General features: G+C 37.6%; 1 protein-coding gene across 1 annotated transcript in view; it reads right to left on the bottom strand.

Moving 5' to 3' along the window:
* ift172 (intraflagellar transport 172) overlaps positions 1–23,518 on the bottom strand; it is a 108,633-nt gene that overhangs the window by 52,257 nt on the left and 32,858 nt on the right. Inside the window, exons 18-25 of the mRNA XM_038304141.1 lie at positions 21,740–21,847; positions 20,875–20,959; positions 18,164–18,256; positions 17,005–17,082; positions 15,999–16,247; positions 13,490–13,568; positions 13,289–13,409; positions 12,804–12,948 (exon numbers count right to left, since the gene is read on the bottom strand). Coding sequence (XP_038160069.1) covers positions 12,804–12,948; positions 13,289–13,409; positions 13,490–13,568; positions 15,999–16,247; positions 17,005–17,082; positions 18,164–18,256; positions 20,875–20,959; positions 21,740–21,847 — 958 coding nt within the window. The remainder of the gene's footprint in view (positions 1–12,803; positions 12,949–13,288; positions 13,410–13,489; positions 13,569–15,998; positions 16,248–17,004; positions 17,083–18,163; positions 18,257–20,874; positions 20,960–21,739; positions 21,848–23,518) is intronic.

Raw genomic sequence — 23,518 nt, 5'->3', positions numbered from 1 at the left:
ACAAAGATTGGATTTTCCCTTTTCAACTTTGTCTTAAATCTTTTTTTTTCACAATATTTCTTTCACTCTTTTACATTTTAAATAAAGATTTAGCAGTAAGCCTGCAAATGCTTCTTCAAGTACTTGTGGTTCCTTATGACATATGGCTTTTTAGGTGTACAGATGTTTTCCAAATCATGAATTTTAATCTAAAAAGTTTAATGTACCTGATATGCTAAATGTTTTTCAAAACTACAAAACACTGTAAAATATGTTGGTTTTTGTTTTGTTTTTTTGCAGCTCTGTGATGAATTGCAGCGTATTCATCCTGAAATGGAAAATGTGCAACAACGATTCAGTGAAGCCTTCGCCTGTATTATGCCAAAAGTGCTTAATCTTACACAAGGGAAGTCTCCTCTTTACCAGCTCTACCAGGAGGCAAGAGATGAGGCTCTCTCTGAAGATGTAGCAGGTATAAATTATATGATGTCCATGCTGGGGGGTTTTAATGTTTTAATTTCTAATTTAAAAAATAAAATAAAAAATTGTGTTGATTTAGGTATTGTGGAAAACAGATTAATTGCTATTTAAACTAATTACTATTTTCTTTTTTTTACAAAACACATGCAATGTACTTCAGCAAAATTGGAAGCAATAAATTCCTGATTATATGTCAAATATATCTTATGTCTTACAGATATTGACAGAAGAGCCGCCCTGATTTTTCTCCCATACATCTTCAGAGAGAAAACTGATCTCTTTATCATGCTTGGAGAGGTATGTCTAATTTGCAAATATCTGTTTGTTAAGCTAACCACTTTGTACAGCAAACTTAGTGACTTTAGCATTCCTAAAGTCTAACTTAAATAAATTGTGTATTAAAACAAAACTAGCTAAAAGGATACTGCCATTACATATGATTAGTATGTTTCAAATTTGATTCAATTTACACTGCATTCTACTTAACACTGTAAGGCAGTGTAATGCTGGATTATGTATTAATGTAAAAAAAATAATCCTTACTTCAAAAAACATTTTCATTAAAACCAGATATTGTAGTAATTGCCACAAAGGTTATAAATTCTGTTGAAACATTTTGTTAGAAAATGGGGCAGTTTTTCATTTACGCAATATATATTATTTATTTTAAAAACTATCTCAAACCAGTGTGTGCATTTGTTGTAATTGACATTGATTTAATAACTCTTATTTTATGGGTCCTAGACATTTTAATCTTTAAAATTTCTTCAATAAATGCCAGGATTTGGTCATTATCCACCTTCTTTGACTGAAACCTCAGTAATAACCTTACAGGTTATTAAATGTTCAACAGGAACGTCAAAATACATCAACAGTTGTGTCGATTTTTCCTTTTGTGGACCGTAACAAAAATGGTAACAGGCGCTGTAAAATCAAAATGGAGAATATTTCTTTTAAATGTAAAAACATTTATATATATATATATATATATACACGTGTGTGTGTATATATATATATATATATATATATATATATATATATATATATATATATATATATATATATAGGTATCTCAAGATACCTTCCTAGACTTTCATATTCACATTATTCTAAAATGTCAGAAATCCCCCTACACACAGAGTAGGTTCTTTTGCAGAACAAACAAGGGTTTGTTTGTTCCAATTCTTATCTAACAATCATCCTAAAAGAAATGACATTTTCAGCATCATAGAGAGGTATTGTGGTTTTAGTGGTGTTTTGTAACATTTTTAAGATGCAGTATTTCAATGTATTACTTAATGTAGAGTATTATAGGCTATTATGTTAATTTTCTGTGTTCTTATTTCCGTTTTGCTTTCAAATAGTGTGATTCCCCATCCCCTTACCCAACAATTCACTTGACTGGCCAAGACTGGAAAATGGCTTTTACCAGGAGAGCTGCAACCATTGTGAAAGCAGACAACATTGTGGTGTGTCACACTCAAACAGTTGATGAAGGGATCATCTCAGCTTTCTGCACTTACTTTGTCTTCAACCTGGCATACCCAAGACACCTGAAGAACACTCCAATGTTCCTCCAAAGGTACATTGCAGGACTAGCTGAGGAAGGGGACCGGCCTCTGCCATTAACTGTCACCAGGAAAATAAATCTCGTGTATTGACATTATGCCTCGTCCCTACCAGTGCCCCAAATGCCCAAGGAGAGCTTTTACCTTAATGAAGCTGATTCAGCACATAGGACTTATTCATGCACATGAGGCTAACTTTAATGTTGCATGTGGACTTGATGATTGCCAATCAACATTTACCAAATATGAGTCTTTTCGACGACATGTATACAGAAAACATAGGGTCAAAATTTTAGGTCCTGACAATGAATGTGAGAAAAGTGAGCGTGTCATTGATGACTTGGATGAACCTTTGACAGAAAAAGTTTTGGAAAATACTCCCTCTTATGGTGAGCTGTTAACTAGTTTTAAAGAAAATCTTTTTAATTTTATTCTGAAATGCAGGGAGAAAAATCATCAGAGGCTGTGCCACTATTTTGGCAAATAAAATACATCCTCAACATTGACACGATGTGGATTCTTTGTGGCAAAATGCTGATTCCCCTATCATTTGACCGCCACTTTCATGCATACAGAGTAAAGGTTGATGCAGAATGGACTTTACTGCAAGCAGGATGTGGACATGAAATTGACTTTCAGCCAAACGACACGTATTCTGTTGATGACATTTTGTATGTTACAGTGCGATATTCTTTCTAAGTTTTGAATGAAATGAACACTTGAAATGTTAAAATAGAAAATAAAGCCTAGTTTTGTACATTACCTGAAATAATATGTAAGTGGTGGTTTTAAAAAATAAAAGTAAATGAAAATTAAATAATTGTTTTTCTTGTTTTTTATGTATATATTTTTTTTGCTTTTCTAAAAGAGAACAAGATTGTCGCTAAAGGTACAATTCTAAACCCATAAGGTACAATCTATAGGGGTACAAATAAGTACCCACTGTTGAGGGTACAACAGAAGTACCTTTGAGGGTACAATTTTAAACCTATAAGGTACAATCTATAGGGGTACATATAAGTACCCACTGTTAAGGGTACAAATTTTGTACCTTTGAGGGTACCACCCCAGTGACAAGCCTTTGTACCCTTAAAGGTACAATTAGGTACTTTTTTTTCTGAGAGTGTAAACTCACTGTTAAATTGGCACAAGACTCCAATTTTCAGTGAGCAACGGACACTCAGGTGGAAACCTGAGGTTTACAACCGAGGAGGAACACGTGAAGGATCAGGCTACAAGATCATCATTAACTTATCTTCTTTTTATTGCGTGTTTTTGTTTTTTGCGAACTCTTCAAGAACATTCGTTTCTTTTTGCGCGTATTTTTGGATCGTTTCCTGACGAAGAATTCATATTCATTTTTGAAAGACTATCGAAGGAGCATAGAGACGAACTCTAACTTCTTATTGTTGAATTGTGAAAAAAATAAAAAAAGGTCTTTTGTAATTTTTATGTGTTTATGATGTATTTTTTTTATGTTGTTATTGTTTTGTATTGACAAATTGTAATTTTTGTGGCGAGTATTGTCTTTTAAGTCTGCTGAGCATTTTTTTGTAATTTCGAGATATCTTACTCTGGTTTTCTAATTTTATACTTGGGCTGATATTTCTATTGTGTGTTTTCTTCTATTGACATAACTGAGTTTTATGATTTTTCATGTTTGATAAGTGAAATGTATTTTTAGTTTAGTTTTTACTGGTTAAAATTTTGTGGTTCATCAGGTGAGTATTAAATTGTTGGACAGCGCAAGATACATTTGATAAGTTTAGATAATGGAGTTCAGCTTCAGACACATGACCTGGCAGTGGAACTAGGAGGTGCTGTTTAAAAAGGGGACTGTTATAAAATTGGGCTAATGTTTTAGTTTTTTAGTATACTAAATAGTTTTTTGGTTCCTCTATTAGAAGGCTTAATCAATTTATTTGTGAGGTCTGTATGTCTCAGACCTCAAAACGGGGACTGTTAAAGAAAAATGATTATTTTTTAGACTTTAATACAGTTAATCTTATGGCATGTGTAAACACTCTCACTTGAACATATTTCTTAATTTTGAATAAGGCTGTGTTGATGATTTAAAACTACTAATGGGTAAGTATTTAGAGCACCAGGCAATAGAATGAGTATCTCCTGGGGGGTGAATAACAGTTAAGCCTGCAGGAGAGATTTCTGCTTGGTTTACAGAAGGTCAAAAGTCTTCCAGAATAAACAACCAGGGATGGTGTGAAACTGAATCAGGAAAAAGGCCCCCGCATTCCACAAGCTGTCTGTGGAAGCTTATCTTGTGTTTTATGACTTTAAGAATTCTAGATGCCAGGACAAGCTTTCCGCCTTTTCTTGTTAAAACAAAGAAGCAAATGACCCCAGATGTTTGCAGTAAATTAGGTAAAGTTTTAGGCAGTGTCAGAGATGGCTTTTGGTTGGAGGACCGAGGGCCAGCCCTTTTTGAATGGATTAGATACAAGAGGATAAAGCTTTCTAAATAGAAGTTACAGATCAGATTTGCCCTTGCAACTCTCCAAAGATGTCTCTGTACTCTTTGCTTTCTTTCCTCCTATGTCAGGTAATGGAATGTATGTCTCTGTTGTTCTGCAGTTTTGTTGTTAATTCATAAGTTGTTTTTTGTTGGATTAAATTCTGTGATTCTGTGACGTTCGCATATCTTGCTGGTTTTCCTTGGGGGCCACACGCAGCTCGCTGAGCGCACCTGGGAGAGGAAGAGAAACACCCAACCTTTTTCCAAAGTTAACTATTTAGAATATTTTCTTCCTTAACATGAGTTAGGCTGCAGTCCCCCCCGTGACCCCATAAGGGAATAAGCAGTTACAATAATGGATGGATGGATGGCTGAAAGAAAAATGTAATATTAGTAACCATTGAATTGTTTCTGCATATATATATATATATATATATATACCATATTTTCACGACTATAAGGCGCATACAAACGTCTTTTTTTCCCCTCAAAATGTGCGGTGCGCCCTATGTGTGTTGTTACTGCGGACGTTGTTGAGACCGCCATGAGAACTTTAAAGGGGGAAGTGTGGGCGTGGACAGAAACTTTCGCCTATGGTGATTTTTAAGAGAAAGACTTTGTCTAAAGAGACTTTTCCAGCTGGAGTCGTTATTAAGGCAAATGAAAAGGTCTGGATGGATGAGGAGATGATGAAAGCGGGGCTGAGGGAGGTGTATGTAAGGAGACCAGGTGGTTTTTTCCACGCATCACCATCGCTGTTAATCTGTGACTCCATGCGTGCCCATCTCACAGCCGATGTGAAAAACATGGGGAAACGAATGAACGCTGTGCTTGCTGTTATTCCGGGAGGTCTGACAAAGGAACTTCAACCGCTCGACATCGGTGTGAAGCGGCCGTTCAAAGTAAGGCTGTGAGCGGCGTGGGAGCGATGGATGACAGACGGAGACCACAGTTTCAGGATAAGTGGAAGGCAGCGCCGGGCAAGTTACACCACAGTTTGAGGATAGATTGTAGATGCTTGGACTAACGTGTCTGCTGGCTCTGTTGTTCAAGCTTTCGCAAAAGCCGGCATCATTTCCGAGGAGCCACCCGGCACGGAAAGTGACTCTGACAGCGAAGAAGGAGAAACTGGCATGTCGGATTTAGCGCAGCTGTTTAATTCAGAAACAGAGGATGATGACTTTGATGGGTTTGATTAATACTTTGTAATAAATACATGAATAAAGCTCAATCATACTCAGTTTTGCTCCCGCTCTATTTCTAAATACTATTTGAAAATACGATATGTATATTATATATATATATATATATATATATATATATATATATATATATATATATACATCCATTCTTTTTCCCTGGAGAGATCGCCAGTCCATTGCAGCTATATATATATATCTCTATATACATATATATAGAGATATATATACATGCGTGTATGTGTGTATTATCAAGCCATGCAAATAGGGTGTGGGGGCATGGGAGAGATATTGCATGAATGATTAAAGACTAAATTTGACTTCAAAATACCAAAAATGGCCAGAAGATGGCAAAACTGCCTCTATATCAAGTGTGAATGAAAGGTCGTGTTCGGTGAGGAAAGCACAAACCCTTCTTTTTAACTCGCATACATGGTCAGTTATTGACGCTGGTAAACCAGCTGTTGCCGTACCTCCATAACCTGACTCCGCCAGATGGATTTGCTCCGCATATCCATCTGGAAACCTTCCGTTGAAGTAATTTTGGGAAGGGGCGAAAATACTGTTAGCTGATTGGCCTATGTTGGTGATAGACGGGCCAAATAAACCAATCAGATCAACGAAGCATATGACGTACTAACAGAGCGACGACGAAAACACAAGCCAGGCTACTCTTGCCGAAACCAGTCGGGAGAAGAGCAAAAACATCTTTTCCTCTGAGAAAAGCCTCCAGAGCAGTGTTTTGCTCTTCTTTCAGTGAAGAAATACTCTGTAATTCCGATAAAACTTGCTCGATAGCCATGCTAACGCTATTTTCATCGGCTGAAGCCGCCATGTTCTTTAGACTGAACTGTCGCGCTTCTCGTTGCGTCACACCTCAACCCGCCTCAAAGCCAACGCTGATTGGACGTTCGTTTGGTGAACTGCTCCAAATTTTCTTTAACGGAGAGTCTCCAGACTGATTAGCGAGTGAAACCTTATAAGCTCGCGAGATCAGGATGGTCTCACGAGGCTAGTAGCTCCATGCAAACGTGTAGTGTGCGCAAACGCACGAACAGCAACCCGCCCCCTTCTTCATCTGTTTGGGTAATACCGTTAGTTTCTGAGCGCTCCTTTGCTACAATTGGCTGACAAACGCAAGAGGGATTTCAACTGTCTTTTTTACATTTATTTTCCGTTAATTTATTTTAAAGTGATTATTTTTTTTACCCACGGGCAATCACTATGGGGTGGAAATCCTTCCTGTTTAGTCACAGGGACAAGAAATATGTCTGGATGAGTCAAGGAGTTGGTTTAAAAACTAGGAACGCGGTTATGGCGTCTCAGTGAACGGTGCATGTGCTGATGGCTCGCTACTGAATCCTTTAAACTAATCCGTAAGATAGACCAATATTGACAATTTCGCCTGTTTTGCTAACGGGTAAACGCTTGCTGGGGATTATGCCACCGAAAAATGCCAAGCCGGTCCAACAACCGACTAAAACGGCCCCACAAGTGAGTGCGGCTAACGTAGCACATGCGGCTATTGTGGCAGATGCTAACGTGGCAGCGCCGCTTCACCTGGATGAGGCTCAGGATGCGCCAACCAACCGTGATATTCTCGGAGCAATTAGTTTGTTGAAGGAGGATATGAATAAGCATTCTGCTGATATGCTGAAAGCAATTAAGGATATCAAAGGGGATATACAATCGCTCACTGAAAGAATTGGGGAAGCAGAGGCGCGAGTTTCGCAAGCAGAGGACGATGTTACTTCCCTTCAAAACAGAGTTAAATCATTGGAGAAGACAGTGGAGGTGCTTTGTGACAAAGTGGCAGAGCAAGAGGACAGGAGCAGACGCTGTAACCTGAGGTTGGTCGGGCTCCCCGAAAAATCCGAGGGATCGGACCTGTGTGGCTTCTTGGAGAAGTGGCTCCGAGGGACGCTAGGTGAGGACTTCACTTTGTCCCGCTGCGTGGAGAGAGCCCATAGGATCGGGCCCCTTACCTCCAGTCCTGCAGCTCCAAGGGTTATTTTAATTAAGTTTCTGAGCTACCGGGACCGGGAAGCAACTCTGAAAGCCGTCAGGAAAATGAAGGAGGTGCGCTATGAGAACCACCGCGTCACCTTCTTCCCTGATCTCTCGGCCGAGACTCGCAAGCTGCAAAGGCGCTTTGATGGAGTGAAGATCCGGCTTCGTTCCCTTAAAATTCGGTATGGCATTCTGTACCCAGCCCACTTGATCATCACACATAATGACGAACGCCGGATCTTCAAATCCGTGGAAGAAGCCGAAAAGTATATTGATGGAATAGGCTCGCAGGCTGAGGACAATTCCAAGACTTAGTATGTATTCGCTACTCTTATTCTGGCATAGTTCCTAAAAATAACGTTTTGTCTTAAAAAAGGGAAGCATGAACACTGTTAATATTTTTCTATTACTCCTTTGCAATGTTAGCAAACCTTGCCTTAATTACTGTTATTTTGGTCAGAGCACTTTTTGTTTATGCCGGCCAACCTATACCTGACCATCGTTATGCGTGCAGTTTTTTACGTTATCCACTTGGTGGCTGCAACGTTTCATATAACCCAAGTTCAATATTCAGAAGGGGTTACCGCCACATTTCGTTTGGGGAAATATGTGGAGATTTGGGTTACAGGGCTCTCTCTGGACACTGTTTTTTTGTGGACTTTACACTACTTGAATGAGAGAATAGGAAGGGACCAATGTATTTCATTTGTTTACATCTCCAATTACACAACTTATGTCTGTTTGTCCTGTAATTAATATATCTATTTGGAATGTCAGAGGTCTGAATAAAATTGTCAAGCTTAAACAAGTGATGGGCAGAATCAAACAGATGAAAACTACAATATGCTTTTTGCAAGAGACACATTTGACTGGAAAAGATGTGAATAAAATTAGATCTAGGTGGCCTGGCCAGGTATTCTCCTCTAGTTTTACAACTCATGCCAGGGGAGTCATAATACTGATTCACAAATCAATTCCATTTGAACTAAAAAATAAATACTTCGACCCATCAGGGAGATTTATCATTCTTAGTGGGACTATAGTCTCTACAATGGTCAACTTTGTGTGTCTATATGCCCCTAATGGTGATGATCCTGCTTTTTACCAAAATTTGTTTTTAACCATGGCAGCTTATGACGGTCCATTTATAATTGGTGGAGATTTCAATTGTGTTTTAAATCCTGCAGTAGACCGTTCAAACAGTTCTGTCTTGTCCCACCAACAAGCTAGGAAAACTATCAAGAAATATATGAAAGATCTGAATTTAGTGGAGGTTTGGAGACAACTTTTTCCAAATAAAACAGAGTACTCTTGCTTTTCAAGCACCTTTAAAACTTACTCACGAATAGACTTTTTTCTGGTCTCTTCTAGTCTATTATCTACTGTTGAAAAATGTTGGTATGAAGCTATTCTACTCTCTGATCACGCTCCAGTTATTCTATCTATAAAATTACCAAATTATTGTCGGTCTTCAATCCCATTTCGATTTCAAGCTAAATGGTTTAGGTCTGAAGGGTTTGAAGAATTTCTTGAAGGGAAAATAACTGAGTATTTTAATTTTAATACAAACCAAACCAGTGCATCAATAAAATGGGAAGCATTTAAAGCTTATATAAGGGGGGAAATAATGAGCTATACTAGGCATAAATCAAGAATACATCTAAATAAACTAAAAAACATTAAAAAAAAACAATTCAAAGAATTGCAGGAACAGATGTATTATTGCAATGATACTGACAAATATAGGAGACTTCTTTTATTAAAATCAGAATATAACAAGCTCACTACCAGCAAAATAGCAACAAATCTATTGTGGTTAAAACAATCATATTACGATCAGGGTGAGAAGGCAGGAAAACTCCTAGCTTGGAGGCTCAAAAAGTTACAGACAAATCGGGCCATAAATTTAATCAAATTAAATAATGGTGAGAATCTGGTGGATCCAGTAAGTATAAATGAGGCATTTGCAAAATATTATGAAAATGTATATACTTCACAATATCCAGATAATACAAATAAACAAAAGCATTTTCTAGACCAACTTCAATTTCCAACCCTGTCAGAAGAGAGAAGGAAAGATTTGGATGAAAAATTAAGTGTTGAAGAACTCAAAGTGGCTCTAAGCCACATGAATTCTGGTAAAGCTCCCGGCCCCGATGGCCTACCAATTTAACTTTACAAGAAATTTCCAGATAAATTACTGCCCCCTCTACTCGAAGCGTTCAATGAATCTTATGAAAAAGGCACCCTACCCCCATCCTTACTATTGGCAACTATTTCTCTTTTGTTGAAGCCAGGTAAACCCCCAACAGAAATGGACTCGTATAGACCCATTTCTTTAATGTCCTGTGACACAAAAATTTTGTGCAAAGCTTTGGCTCGAAGGATTGAAACACACATCCCCAATTTAATCTCAAATGACCAAAATGGATTTGTAATTGGACGTCAAGCCTTTCATAATACCCGCCGATTACTTAATATATTGTATGAAAAACAGTTTGCTATGGACCATGCCTTTTTGTCATTAGATGCTGAAAAAGCTTTTGACAGGATTGAATGGAGTTACCTCTTTGATATCCTTAAGAGATTCGGCCTAGGAGGAAAATATTTAAAATGGATTCAGTTACTGTACACTGAGCCAGTGGCTAAAGTTACCACAAACAATCAATTGTCAAGATGTATAAACCTCTGTAGATCGACACGACAGGGATGCCCATTGTCCCCTCTTCTTTTCTTGTTTGCAATTGAACCGCTTGCCATGGCAATACGTAAATCCCCCGAGATCACTGGCATTCAAATTGGGGATGTAGAGCACCGGTTGTCTCTCTTTGCAGATGACATTGTTTTGTATTTAGCTAATTTGGAAGAATCTGTTCAAGCTGTTGATAAACTACTAAAGGAATTTGGAGAATTCTCAGGATATAAAGTTAACCAAAAGAAAAGCTCCTTATTAATGCTGAACAGAAATAACCCTCCAATACAAACACAATTTGCATGTACCGAAGAGGGCTTTACTTACCTAGGAATTAAGATTGACAGAGATTTAGAGAAAATGGTTTCTATAAATTATGATCCTTTAGTGCAGAAAATATTAGATTCCCTAGAAAGATGGAACGAAATGCCAGTCTCAATGATAGGGCGTATTAATATTATTAAAATGTCCATTCTTCCAAAGTTCTTATACCTTTTCCAGTCCATTCCTTTACACATTCCAGCTTCTTTCTTTTCTTCTATGGATAAAGCTTTTAACAAATTTATATGGAACAATAAGCGCTCCAGATTGCGACTCTCTCTTCTTTATTTGCCCTATGATCGAGGTGGGCTTAGAGTGCCAAACATTAAATTGTACTATCGTGCTGCACAACTCTGTGCTGCTTCCTGTTATTTTTCAACCGGTGACATACCTTGTTGGGTACAAATAGAAAACAACTCTGTAACATTACCTTTGTCATCCTATCTTTACTCAGCGGAACTTAAATATTTATTAAAAAACACCAAAAATCCTTTTCTCAAAAACACCATATCAGTTTGGCACCACTCCCATAAGGATTTAGATGAGGTGTCCAAAATCTCATATCTGTCACCTATTTGGGGAAACAATAATTTCAAACCAGGAAGAGCAGACAGGGGGTTTAAAATATGGATGAATAGAGGCTTAAATAAAATAGGGGACCTTTATAGTGAAGGAGTTTTGATGACTTTTGAACAACTGGTAAATAAGTATAGTCTGCCCCAAAAGCATTTTTTTAAGTATTTACAGATTAGAAGTTTTGTCTTCGCCTCACTGAAATCTACGTCTGAACCTCCACTCACAACCATAGAGAATATAGCCTTTCACCATAATCAGAGTAGAGGCCTACTTTCCAAATTTTATAATATTTTACTTTTGGCTTCAAAAGAAAATAGTCTTGCATATTTACAAGCTTGGAAAGCTGATCTGCGAACTGAAATCCCTGAGGATGATTGGAATAACTCATGTCTATTGGCGCAAACGCAAACTATTAACACAAGGTTTAGATTATTACAATACAAATGGTTATTTAGAACGTATATCACTCCTGTAAAACTTCACCATTTTAATTCAAATATTCCTGATATCTGTGTTAAATGTAATATAGATAAGGGCACTCTTTTCCATTGTATGTGGCAATGTATAGAGATTCAAACTTTCTGGAAGGAGGTTACCATGTTCATCTCCCGTTTGATCGAACAGGATGTTCCAATGGACAGTAAACTTTGCTTATTGCACATTTTTCCAGATGGACTTAAAGGACTTATGAAGAGAGGGAAGCTTTTGAGTTTTTGCCTTTTGCAGGCTAAACATTTGATTGCTCTGAAGTGGAAGAACACAGAAAGACCAAAGATAAATGAATGGATTAAACTATTGACCAACAACCTGGCAATGGAAAAGCTGACATATATAACAAAAGGAAAGCTTGAAGACTTTAAGGATATTTGGTTTCCCTTCCTACATCTTATAAAATACTGTGACATGTAAAGCTATTTTTTCCTCGTTTTTTGAGTGTGTAGATAGAGTGAGCCCTGGGGTTTAGTGTTCTTTTTGGGTGGGGGGTGGGGGGAGGGAATTCACCTTGCTCTGTTTTGTCTTTTTGTTTTTAGTCTATTTTGCTTTATTTTTCATGTTTCAGCGTGTGTGTATGTTTGTTTTGTATGTCTAACAGAAAATTCTAATAAAAATATCTTTGGAAAAAAAAAAAAAAAAAAACTAGGAACGCTTTAATAACTATCGAGCAAGGTGGTGGCAGCATCATGCTGTGAGGCTGATTCACTGCTACTGATAATGGTCACAAAGCGGATGGAACATGAAAGCATTGTATCATTTAGGCTGTGCGGACTATTAATTTAAAAATCCTTGAGGATGTTTGTTATGCATAGTATCAGCCTGGAGTAAGATTATTTTAAGTAATTAATTAAAAAACAAAACAAAATCATTCTTGTTGGCCATTAACCAGAAGTGTAATATGAGCATCTACTCAGACAAAGAAATGCATTTTTATGATTTAACCCTTCTGTTAAAATGAACTCATTAATCGCTTCATTTGAACCCAACATTCCTCCAGTTATTCCTCTCACCTCGTACTCCTGAATGGAGGCGTAGTGCCGGGCTATCGTTACATAAAATTCCTTGGCTGATGGATCATCCTGCAACTCCAGGATGTGGACAGCCTTCTTCCACTGGCGAGCTGCGACTGCTGCCTTGATGGCTTTAAGGGAGCAGCTAGGAGGGAAACACAGACATTTTATTTTCAGACAAGTATTGCTGTAAACAGGTCGATAAAAACCCCTTTGGTTGAAGCTGAACTTAATAATGTGCCTCTGAACTTGAGTATTCAAACTAAGTTGGAAGCAGAGGAATCTTTGATTTAGATTTCTCTGCTAAATCTGGGCTGTGACTAACCAGCTATATTTGGGTTTTTTGGGCACGGTTAAAAATATTTCCTCTTATCTTTGCATTACAGTCTTGGTGAGGATTTGAAAAGGATTTCTGGCTTCGTCTGCTGTGTTTATTTTTCTTTCCTCCTCTCCGCTCTCCACCTGTCCATATCTAGACCACCCACCCTGCTTCAATGAAATGATTGATGGCGGCGTCCATCTGTTTCTGCTGGACGAGGTACTCTCCCCAGTCCTCCTCCAGTTTCACCACCTCGGCAGGGAAAGCCAGACGAGCCAGCTCTACCGCTACAGGAGGATGGAAATAAAACAATTTAGAAGAAAATGAATCCATCAAAAAATGAGAAAAACTCAGGGTAATCATTTACCTTTCCTGAAGGCGTTTCCTTTGCAGTAGCACTCCAGAGCTTTCTGGTTGTTCCTGACCGTCTCATAAAGATCTCCAGCCTGGTGAAAAGAAAAGAAAGAGTTCTTCTCAGCATTATGGAAATTAAATTAGTTTTTTCTTTTCTAAATCTGGGATTTATTACTGAGAAGACTCAGACAACAACAAGGAAAATATCCTTCACCTTTAAGAAAAGCTTTAGTATTTTACATGTATAGTTAAAAGTCAGACAAATTCATTTAAAAACTTTTGGATCAGAGTTTTTTGGCAAAAACTCAAAAGGTTCTCCAACAAGCTCTAATAAAAAAAATCAAATATGGCTGCCCTGTGTGTACCATGTGGTGAAAGCTGTACACTGCAAAAAAATCTGAATCTAGATAAGTCATTTTTTCTTAAAATAAGTGCATTTGTTCTTGAATTGAGGAGGTAAAAGAGACATTTTGCCAATGGAACAAGACAATTTAAACTTAAAATAAGAAAACACAATTGCATTGTCTTATTTCAAATGCATGTTATCGAATTATCTTACTTTAAGAGTAAAATTACAAATTCCATTGGTAAACTATCTCATTTACCTGCTCAAATTAAGGGTGAATACACTTAATTTAAGAATTTTTTACTTATTACTAGATTGTTTTTGCAGTGTAGGAATAAACTGTCTGCACTGAAAAAAACTGAAATCAAGATGAGTCATTTTCTAATAAAAAAAAATCAAATATGGCTGCCCTGTGTGTACCATGTGGTGAAAGCTGTACACTGCAAAAAATCTGAATCTAGATAAGTCATTTTTTCTTAAAATAAGTGCATTTGTTCTTGAATTGAGGAGGTAAAACATACATTTTGCCAATGGAACGAGACAATTTACACTTAAAATAAGAAAACACAATTGAATCTCATTTACCGACTCAAATGAAGGGTAAATGCACTTAATTTTAGACATTATTACTGATTTCTTGATAGTTTTTCCAGTGTGGATCAGTTGCACAGTAATTTCTTGTATTGGAAGAAACACCAGCTGAATGGCAGCTAACTTCCTTCCTACTCCCAGTGAAATCCCCTCCAACTTGCAGCCACCGTAGTGACCCCCTCTTGCATGTTTTTTTAATCTGACTCCACCCTTTCACTGAATTAAAGGGTCTAACCAGTAGATGACGCTTCTCTTTAGATTTTAATGTTCACAAATCAAGACAGAAAGATTGTTTTATTACAAATATTGAAGAAAAGGAATTGCAGAGGACCAGCCAAGGACCCATTAAAGAAAGTTGGGAAATTTTGAATGGCTACTACTGTAGGAGTTTGATCACAGGAATCATTAAACCCATTGCTCCTCCACACGTCACTGGAATAACTCAGAGTTTAACATCCATTAAGCTTTGACTTTAGAGGCTGATGTAAAGCTGCTCTCTCTTTTTGATTTAAAAACACTAACGATCGTCAAAGGACTGGAAAAACAAGTTGAAAATAAGTAAAAATGTCTTAAAATAAGCGTATTTAGCCTTAATTTGAGTAGGTAAATGAGATAGGTTGCCAATAGAATTAGTATTTTTACTCTTAAAATAAGATAATTAGATATAATTTACTTGAAATAAGACAATACAATTGTGTTTTCTTATTTTACATGGAAATTGTCTTGTTCCATTGGCAAAGTGTCTCTTATAAATCCTCAATCCAAGAACAAATCCAAGAAAAAAGTGACTCATCTAGATTTTGATTTTTTCCAGTGAACAGAGTTTTTTCCCCACAAAAGGTCCCTTTACGCGTCGACAACTAGTGGCAAGAACGATCTTTGGATGCATTCACTCTTTGCAAATCTTAAATTCTTGCTGCAGTTTGAAAATATGGATCTTTCATCCAATCGGTTGAAAAAGGAAATATTGAAAATATATTTAGTCCAAATACTGTTGTCCCTGGCGCCAAGATTTCAAACCCAACCTCATTCATGGTTTTAGACAGAATACCAGAGGAATGTCTCTGTCTGTATAGTTATGTGTGAAAATTAAAATACTGATTTACTTTATTTATTTACTTTCAATATATTGTATGTTTTACTGAATATTTTTCCTCTTTTAAAGTGCAACTCAGTTTCACAAAAAATAATTATAACTTAATGGATGTTGATTCATATGTAATCATATTAATGCAGATATTTGATGATATTTAGCTATGTTTTGAAGTATGGCTGCGTCTGCCTGCATTAAAAGAAAAGGCAGAAAAAAAGTAAGACTGTTTCAAAACAAATAAAAAGTCCTGAAAGTTAACCTAAGTTTACCTGCACTTCTGTTCCCTTTCAGACATCTTATCAAATACGACCAGAATGTTTTCTGAAGAAAGCACACAAGTTTTTATCCAAACAGTGAAAAAAGTAGAGACAGATGGAGATAGATGGGGGGGGGGGGGGGGGGGCTGAGATAACAGCGAGCACTGTTGCTCTGTTGAAGAACAAAAGGCTGCAGAGATTAAATTCAGAGAATAAATAAATGAAGATCAATTACTCTATCATATAACTCTCCCTTGATTAGACTGGCAGCGATGCGATTGACTGTCTCTGTGCTGCTGGAGATCTCTGGGTGGCTGATGGCCAGACGGGCAGCTTTGGCTGGTAGTCCAGCCTTCAAGTAGAGGTTGATGGCACCCTGGAAATCTCCTTCCCTCTCCTTCACTTCGCCGGCCTTCTCGTCTTGACCCGTCTCTGTTAGCCACTGGTAGAAGTTCCTACGCAGGCTGTCCAGCTCCGGGAGGTTCTGTTTTTTATTCAGGGATAAAAAAATTTTTTTTAAATTTAAGAAAGTAGGCTTTAAAAGGGACTGAAAATCATAAATATGTACATTTATTTCACTTATAACCAGGATCTATTGGATTCTCACGTAACCTGCAGCTATAAAACAAATCAATAGGACTTTCTATAGGGTAACCATGGCTACAAGATTTATAGAATAGCATCACTGTAAAAAAAAAAAGAAAAAAAAGAAAAATCAATTGCTGAAAATTTATAGGTGGATATTGGCTGCAACCTCAGTCATATCTGCTCTATCTAAACAACTGGAACTGTGACAAACAAGGCTGGCGGAGGACTCAAGGTTATCTTTTGCTGCCAGGCACAGTGAGGAGAATGGAGAGGGAGGTAATGAAAATGTTCAAAGTCCACTGTTAGAGAAAGGCAGCAAACAGAACGGAGGCCTAATGAGCTCAGCAAGTCTCTATTACAACCTTTGGATGCAAGAGGCATGTCGAGACATTTTATTGGAAGGCGGTCCAGCATGAAGCCCTTTCTGTATCCATCACAAAAGGAAACAAGCAGTTTGCTAAAATGCTGCCAAACAACTGAAAATTAGACTCTATTAGGTCTAAGGATTAGTATTTAATCTGGATTTAATCACCAGGTCATATAGGACCCAGTTATTGAAACATAATGTCCATATTTAGGCAATGATGAGAAGTTATTGTTTAAACTGTTTAAATGAAGGATTGTATGCATGTATTCTTATCTGGTAGGTTTACCTTGGCTTCAGCCACAGCAATGCAGTCATCCCACATGTGGAGCTCTTGGTACATCTCTATGACTTCTTCAATGGCATTCTGTGGGTTTTAAATAAAAAAAAAAAACAAAAAAAATTATGAAACAGCATAGGAACAGTGGTTTAAAGGAATAGTACACCCAAAACATGATTAGCCTTCATTTTCTACTCACCCCCATGCTGAACAACACTCTGGAGTACTTTTTTGATATCTCAAATGCATCTGGAGATCTGGGAGGCTTCTTGCTGTCTGCTGACATTCAAATAATGGAGGTCTATGGCGCCCGAGGCACAAAGGTCCATAAAAGTCCACAAAAAACGTGTCAATATTGCTCCATACTGCTCGTCCAATGTATTCCAAGTGTCCTGAGTGGGTAGCGTCCATAATTTACTCGAAACGAAGTCATTTAGAATGTTTTTAGAGCATAAACAGTAGTGTATAGGATTTCCTGAAAGCGCGCACATGCGCGATCATGACGCTACGGAAGCCGGCAGACCAAACCAGATGAAAGTGCGCATTTAGCGTCTGCTCTGCCAATAATGCCGGCGTAGAAGAAGAAATGTGCTGTTTACCTGTGCAAAGAAAGAAACAACGAAAGAAAAATGTCTGAAGACTTCAGTGTTGAGGAAGAGCATGAGTTCTTTGCCGAGCTGAATACGCTGGTTTGGTCTGCCGGCTTCCGTAGCGCCGTGAACGCGCATGTGCGCGCTTTCAGGAAATCCTATACACTACTGTTTATGCTCTAAAAACATTCTAAATGACTTCGTTTCGAGTAAATTTTGGATGCTACCCACTCAGGACACTTGGAATACATTGGACGAGCAGTATGGAGGAATATTGACACGTTTTTTGTGGACTTTTATGGACCTTTCTGCCTCGGGCACCATAGACCTCCATTATTTGAATGTCAGCAGACAGCAAGAAGCCTCCCAGATCTCCAGATGCATTTGAGATATCAAAAAAGTACTCCCGAGTGTTGTTCAGCATGGGGGTGAGTAGAAAATTAAGGCTAATCATGTTTTGGGTGTACTATTCCTTTAAAGCCTGTTTGTTATGATTTAATCAGCAATGAATGAAACCATCTAGATTTTGTACAGTTTTTTTCAAATGAGTTCAAAATGTTTTATGTTGGTAAACAGACCTGCTCCATGTAATGCATCTCAGCCAGTTTAAAGTTCTTATCCAACATGGCCATGTTGGCTTGGACTTTATAAAACGATGTCCCATCTTCTCCCTATTTAGAAAACACAGATTCATATCTGAGCGTAGAACAGTAGAAAATACACCTTAGACAGTCTACAGCATTAGAAGACAGCAAAGAAGCTTCTAGGAGCAGTTATTATAAACTATACTAATGTAATAATAATGATCCCAGTATGAAAAATAAACAGACATTATATACACTGGAAAAAAATCCAAACCTAAATTAGTCATTTTTTTCTTAAAATAAATGCATGTGTTCTTGAATTGAGGAGATAAAAGAGACATTTTGCCAACGGAACAATACAATTTACTTTTAAAATAAGAAAGCACAATTGCATCGTCTTATTTCAAGTGCATATTATCTAATTATCTTATTTTAAAAGTAAAATTACTCATTCCATTGGCAAATTATCTAATTTACCTACTAAAATAAGGGCAAATACGCTTAATTTAAGGATTTTTTTTTTTACTTATTTCTCGATTGTTTTTCCAGTGTAGGAAGTTAATTATTGAACAAGTGGGATATTTCACTGACATATAAAACAAAAGTACACTGGAAAAAAATCAAAATCTGGATAAGTCCTTTTTTCTTAAAATAAGTACATTTGTTCTTTGATCGAGAAGGTAAAGGAGACATTTTGCCAATGGAACAAGACAATTCACATTTAAAATAAGAACACACAATTCCATTGTCTTATTTCAAGTGCATGTTATCTAATTATTTTTATTTTAAGAGTAGAAATACTAATTCCATTGGCAAACTATCTCATTTACCTACTAAAATTAATAGTAAAGACACTTGATTTCAGACATTTTTACTTATTTCTCGATCGTTTTTTCCAGTCTAAAGCCTTTTTTCCCCACATTTCCCTCTTGTTATATTGCAACCACAAACCTGACAGCATGATGAAGCTGATCAGAAATTGTTAAATGGAAAGTCTTCAATTTTCTTTAACAAATAAAAAACTGAAAACATTTGTTGTATGTCTGTATTGTGGTTAATTAACTCTGAGACCCCAAATAAAATCAAGAGCAACAAAACTACCTATCACTAGACTTAGACTCAACTTTATTCTTTTGGATAACTCCTTCAGGGAAATTCTGGTTCCAGTAGCTTATATAGAGTACAAAGAGTTAGAGCAAAATGCCATTAAAGATAAAAAAAACAACAACAGACAATATAAAAAGAGTGTATATAGTATAAAAAAAGCATTAAAAAAAGAAAAAAGTTGTAATGTCCTGGAATATGTTTCCTTTAGATATAAAAATATCTGCACAGTAGAGAGCTAATGGAAGACTACAAAGTAGTTGACGTAGATTATTAAACTTGTACTGCTGTAAACACCAGAATTTCCCCATTGTTGGACAATAAAGGGATTTTCTATTCTATTCTATTCTATTATATTATATTCTATTCTACGAAAAGAAAAATTAATACGCCATGTCATTTTAGGCTAAATCTGGTCAGCCCCATTTTGTACCACAAAGATGATGTTTAGCAGAAACAAGGAAGCTGGTTAGAGCAAGAAGTTTATTTTCAAGCAGGACAACGACCAGAAAACAACAACGGAAAGCTTTACATGCTACGTTCAGACCGGACGCAGCAGGAGCAGCAAAATCGCGTCTGCTGCTTCCTTTTTGCTGCTTGTACCAGTTAGTTCTGACGCGCGGCTGAAGCAGCTTTGCTGCTCTGGCTGCGCGGTGCAAAAGTGTGTCTGACGCGCGTTGGGCGGAGCTACTCTATCCTTTCTTTGCCTTGCAGCTATATTTGCTGTGATCAGTGGGAATAAAGTAGTTTTAATATGTTTTTAAGTGAGAAAATCCGCCTGAAAACTGAATCAGTGCAGTCAGTTCATTCAGATTACCATCCTGCCTTCTGATATTTATTTCTGTCGGAGTCGCTCAGACCCCCACATACCAGCGAAGCTCTGTCAGTAGGAATCCATTCAACAGCAGCCTATGGCCCGGTCTCCTCCTCGCAGTTCGCCGTGGCGGCTGGAAAGTGGTTATCATGTACATAATCCAAACTGCAGGCACCAGGATAATAAAAGCGAACACGCTTTGTCGACAGGTTTCATTATTTTAAGTTAGCATCTCCTAGATCAGCTTCTCTGATTGGTTGATGCGGTGCGTCGAGCAGCAAAAGTTCAATTTTTCCATCTCGAGCAGCAGCGCGTTTGCGGCGCGTCGCGCGCCTCAGATGCCTAATCGCTCCCGACGCGCTGCTTCAGCTGCTCAGACACAAACCTCAGACCTTTTGCTGCGCCTTGGAACGTGTCAACCATTGACTTTGCATGTAAACTCGCTGCTCCTGCTGCATCCGGTGTGAATGCAGCATAATAATATTCATATGTAAGAATGGCCTAGTCAAAGTCTAGATTTAAATTAACAAAAAAAGAAGCAAAGTAGCAAAACCTAAATATTGAACTTTACAGACATTTAAACATCTATTGAGCTAAAGCTGCTTAGCAAAAACTGTTAGGTATGCAAAGCTGGTCGAGACATATTTTGTAATTGGAGCTTAAGCGGGTTCCAATAAAGACTCGTGACGTTAAGAAAAAAAAAAGAAAACCTTATGAAGGTTCTTTTAAGGCTCTGAAAAAACTAAATTATTCAGTGAGTGAAACAAATAATGCTTTTAAAACACACCATTTCCTGTGAAACTTTGTCTGCAATCTGATTGGTCTGGTGGAGAAACCGAACGGTTGAGACGTCACCCAAAGCAGCAAAACATCTGCACAAGAGAAGAAGAGAAAAAAAAAAAATCAAACCAGATAGGAGGAGCTGGGGAGAGCGATGGAACAACAGGAAACTGAGGTCTGAAAACCTGCAAACTTAACGAAGTGAGATAAATAACAGCATCAGTCTAATGAGCCTTCATGTACACCGCCAGTCTGAAAGGCTGGGAAATGGAAACATCTTAGCATTCGGCTACGTAATTACCAACCCTGTCTGAAGAGTTGCATCAGATTAATGAAGAAGAAATAAAAAGAAAGGAAATTTAAAAAGTCCGTCTTACTGAATCTTCCCTCCTGCCTCATTAAAATCAGTTCCCTCCCTCGTTAGGACTATCCAGTCCAGACATTAAAAAGGTTCCTACTTAGATTTTGGGGTTAATGCAAATCGAGCCAAAGCCTAATGAATAGCATATGCATTATTAATGATTCGATGAGTTTCTTAGAACAGAGAGAAATAAAGATGGAGAGAAAAAGAGAACGATGCAGGATTTAAAACTGTCTGGAGATAAATGAATCTAGAGGCCGGGACGCACCATCTGCTGTGTGCTTGTGTTTAATTTTGTATATCTGGACATCGCAGGGAATCCAATTATGCATTCCTGCAAACAAACGGTTTCCGTATTATGGGGGAGAATCCTGCACTTGTTACCCATTTATTTTCCTAACTTATTTTCACCTGAAGACTGATAGAAAGTGCGACTTGTTGAAGAACAGAAGCGCAATTAGAAAAGGCAGGTTTGTGTATTTCTCTGCTCGGACGGCGTCGTCCTGCTGACCTTTCTGCGATGTGCAGCTGCCGTGCTTCTAGAGCCAGCTTGCTGAGTGTCTTCCACATGGCCTCAGTCTCTGGTGACATATCCTGCTTCTCCAGAAATGCTGTTGCTCTGGAAACAAACAGCATACAACATTAAAACCTGGCCAACACATAAAGATGAACTTCATCAGCTATCTTATTATTTCATCAAATACTGATCATCTTCTGCTGATGTATACTTTCTTCTAACTAAATCAGCTTCTCTGATTGTCAGACATTTATTGGTTTGCATCTTAAAAGACGCCCTTTTTGTAACATTTTAGCTACCAAACAAACTGTGGACATGAAAGCATGTCAGAAATCCAGTTGTTCTGTGAGAACCTCAGAGGTTCAGACAGCATTACAAAGAACGAGAAATTCGGCAGAGAGGTGATGGACAAAGTTCTGGTTCAGTTTAAAGCAGGGAACAGGTTTTAAAATCTTTAAACTTTAAACCTCCCACAGAGCACATTTCATTGTATCATCTCTGCCCAAATAAACAGGCTGGACCAGGAGAGTAGTAGTCAGATATGCACCCAACACTTGAGAAACATCTAGAAATAAGTTAACATTTCCTAAATTAAGTGTATTTACCCTTAATTTGAGTAGGTAAATGAGATAGTTTGCCAATGTAATGAGTATTTTTACTCTTAAAATAAGATAACTAGATAACATGCACTTGAAATAAGACAATGCAATTGTGTTTTCTTATTTTAAGTGTAAATTGTCTCGTTCCATTGGCAAAATGTCTCTTTTACCTCCTCAATCCAAGAACAAATGCACTTATTTAAGAAAAAAATTACTTATCTAGATTTTGATTTTTTCCAGTGAAGAATCGGCAGTACTACACTGCAAAAACATTCTGCAAATGAGTAAAACGTCTTAAAATAAGTGTATTCACCCTTAATTTAAGCAGGAAAATAAGATGATCTGCCAGTGGAATGAACATTTTTAGCCTTAAGATAAGATAATTAGATATGATGCACTTGAAATAAGAGACTGCAATTGTTTTTTCTTATTCCACTGGCAAAGTGCTTCACTTACCTGCTCAATTTAAGAAAAAAAATCACCTTATTTAAAGAAATAGTTACTAACTTAGATTAACATTTTTTGCAGTGTACATCTTATGGACAAAGGACATTCTTTTGAGGACCAGAATGTTCACATTTTGGACAAAAAAAAAATAGGGGGTTTGAGAGGGGCGTGAAGGAAGAAATGTATGTTAAGAAAGAAAAACCAACCTTAAACAGTAGTGTTGCATAAATGCCATTTTTTGGCCCCAACACCTGGCTGTGTAGTATCGGCCGATAACGATACCATCTGTTTGAAATTGATGTGTGTTTGTGTATATATGAAGAACTACATACTACTTGGATGTAAAATAATTGCCATCATGGCTTTGTCAAGCTGCTGCCTTCCTTTGTGAAGCAGGAAAAAGTCTAATACAAAGTGAATCCAGTAGAACTTTGTATTGCCTACCTGGAATTGGGGACAATAGTTGAATAAACTTTTTGCTCTCAAAATGGTATCGGTGCCCTATTTATTGGTACTCGCCGATAATGATACCACTGTTTTAGTGCTGGAACGGGGCCCTGCCCGACACTGGTATCAGTGCAACACTATTAAACAGAGGGGATGGACTCAGATTTCAGCTTTAAAAAACCTACAATTCAGCGATTGAGTTGATTCTTTCCCACTATCACCGCAAACCCCACCCCCTTACAGGGGAACAGAAGACCCCGCCTATTCAGCCAAGCCAAAA

This window comes from Cyprinodon tularosa, unplaced genomic scaffold (assembly GCF_016077235.1).
Source record: "Cyprinodon tularosa strain WSP-4 unplaced genomic scaffold, ASM1607723v1 ctg526, whole genome shotgun sequence".
Taxonomy (NCBI): Eukaryota; Metazoa; Chordata; class Actinopteri; order Cyprinodontiformes; family Cyprinodontidae; genus Cyprinodon; species Cyprinodon tularosa.
Note: the sequence above shows the minus strand (reverse complement) of the source record. Positions and strands in the feature narration are given on the sequence as shown.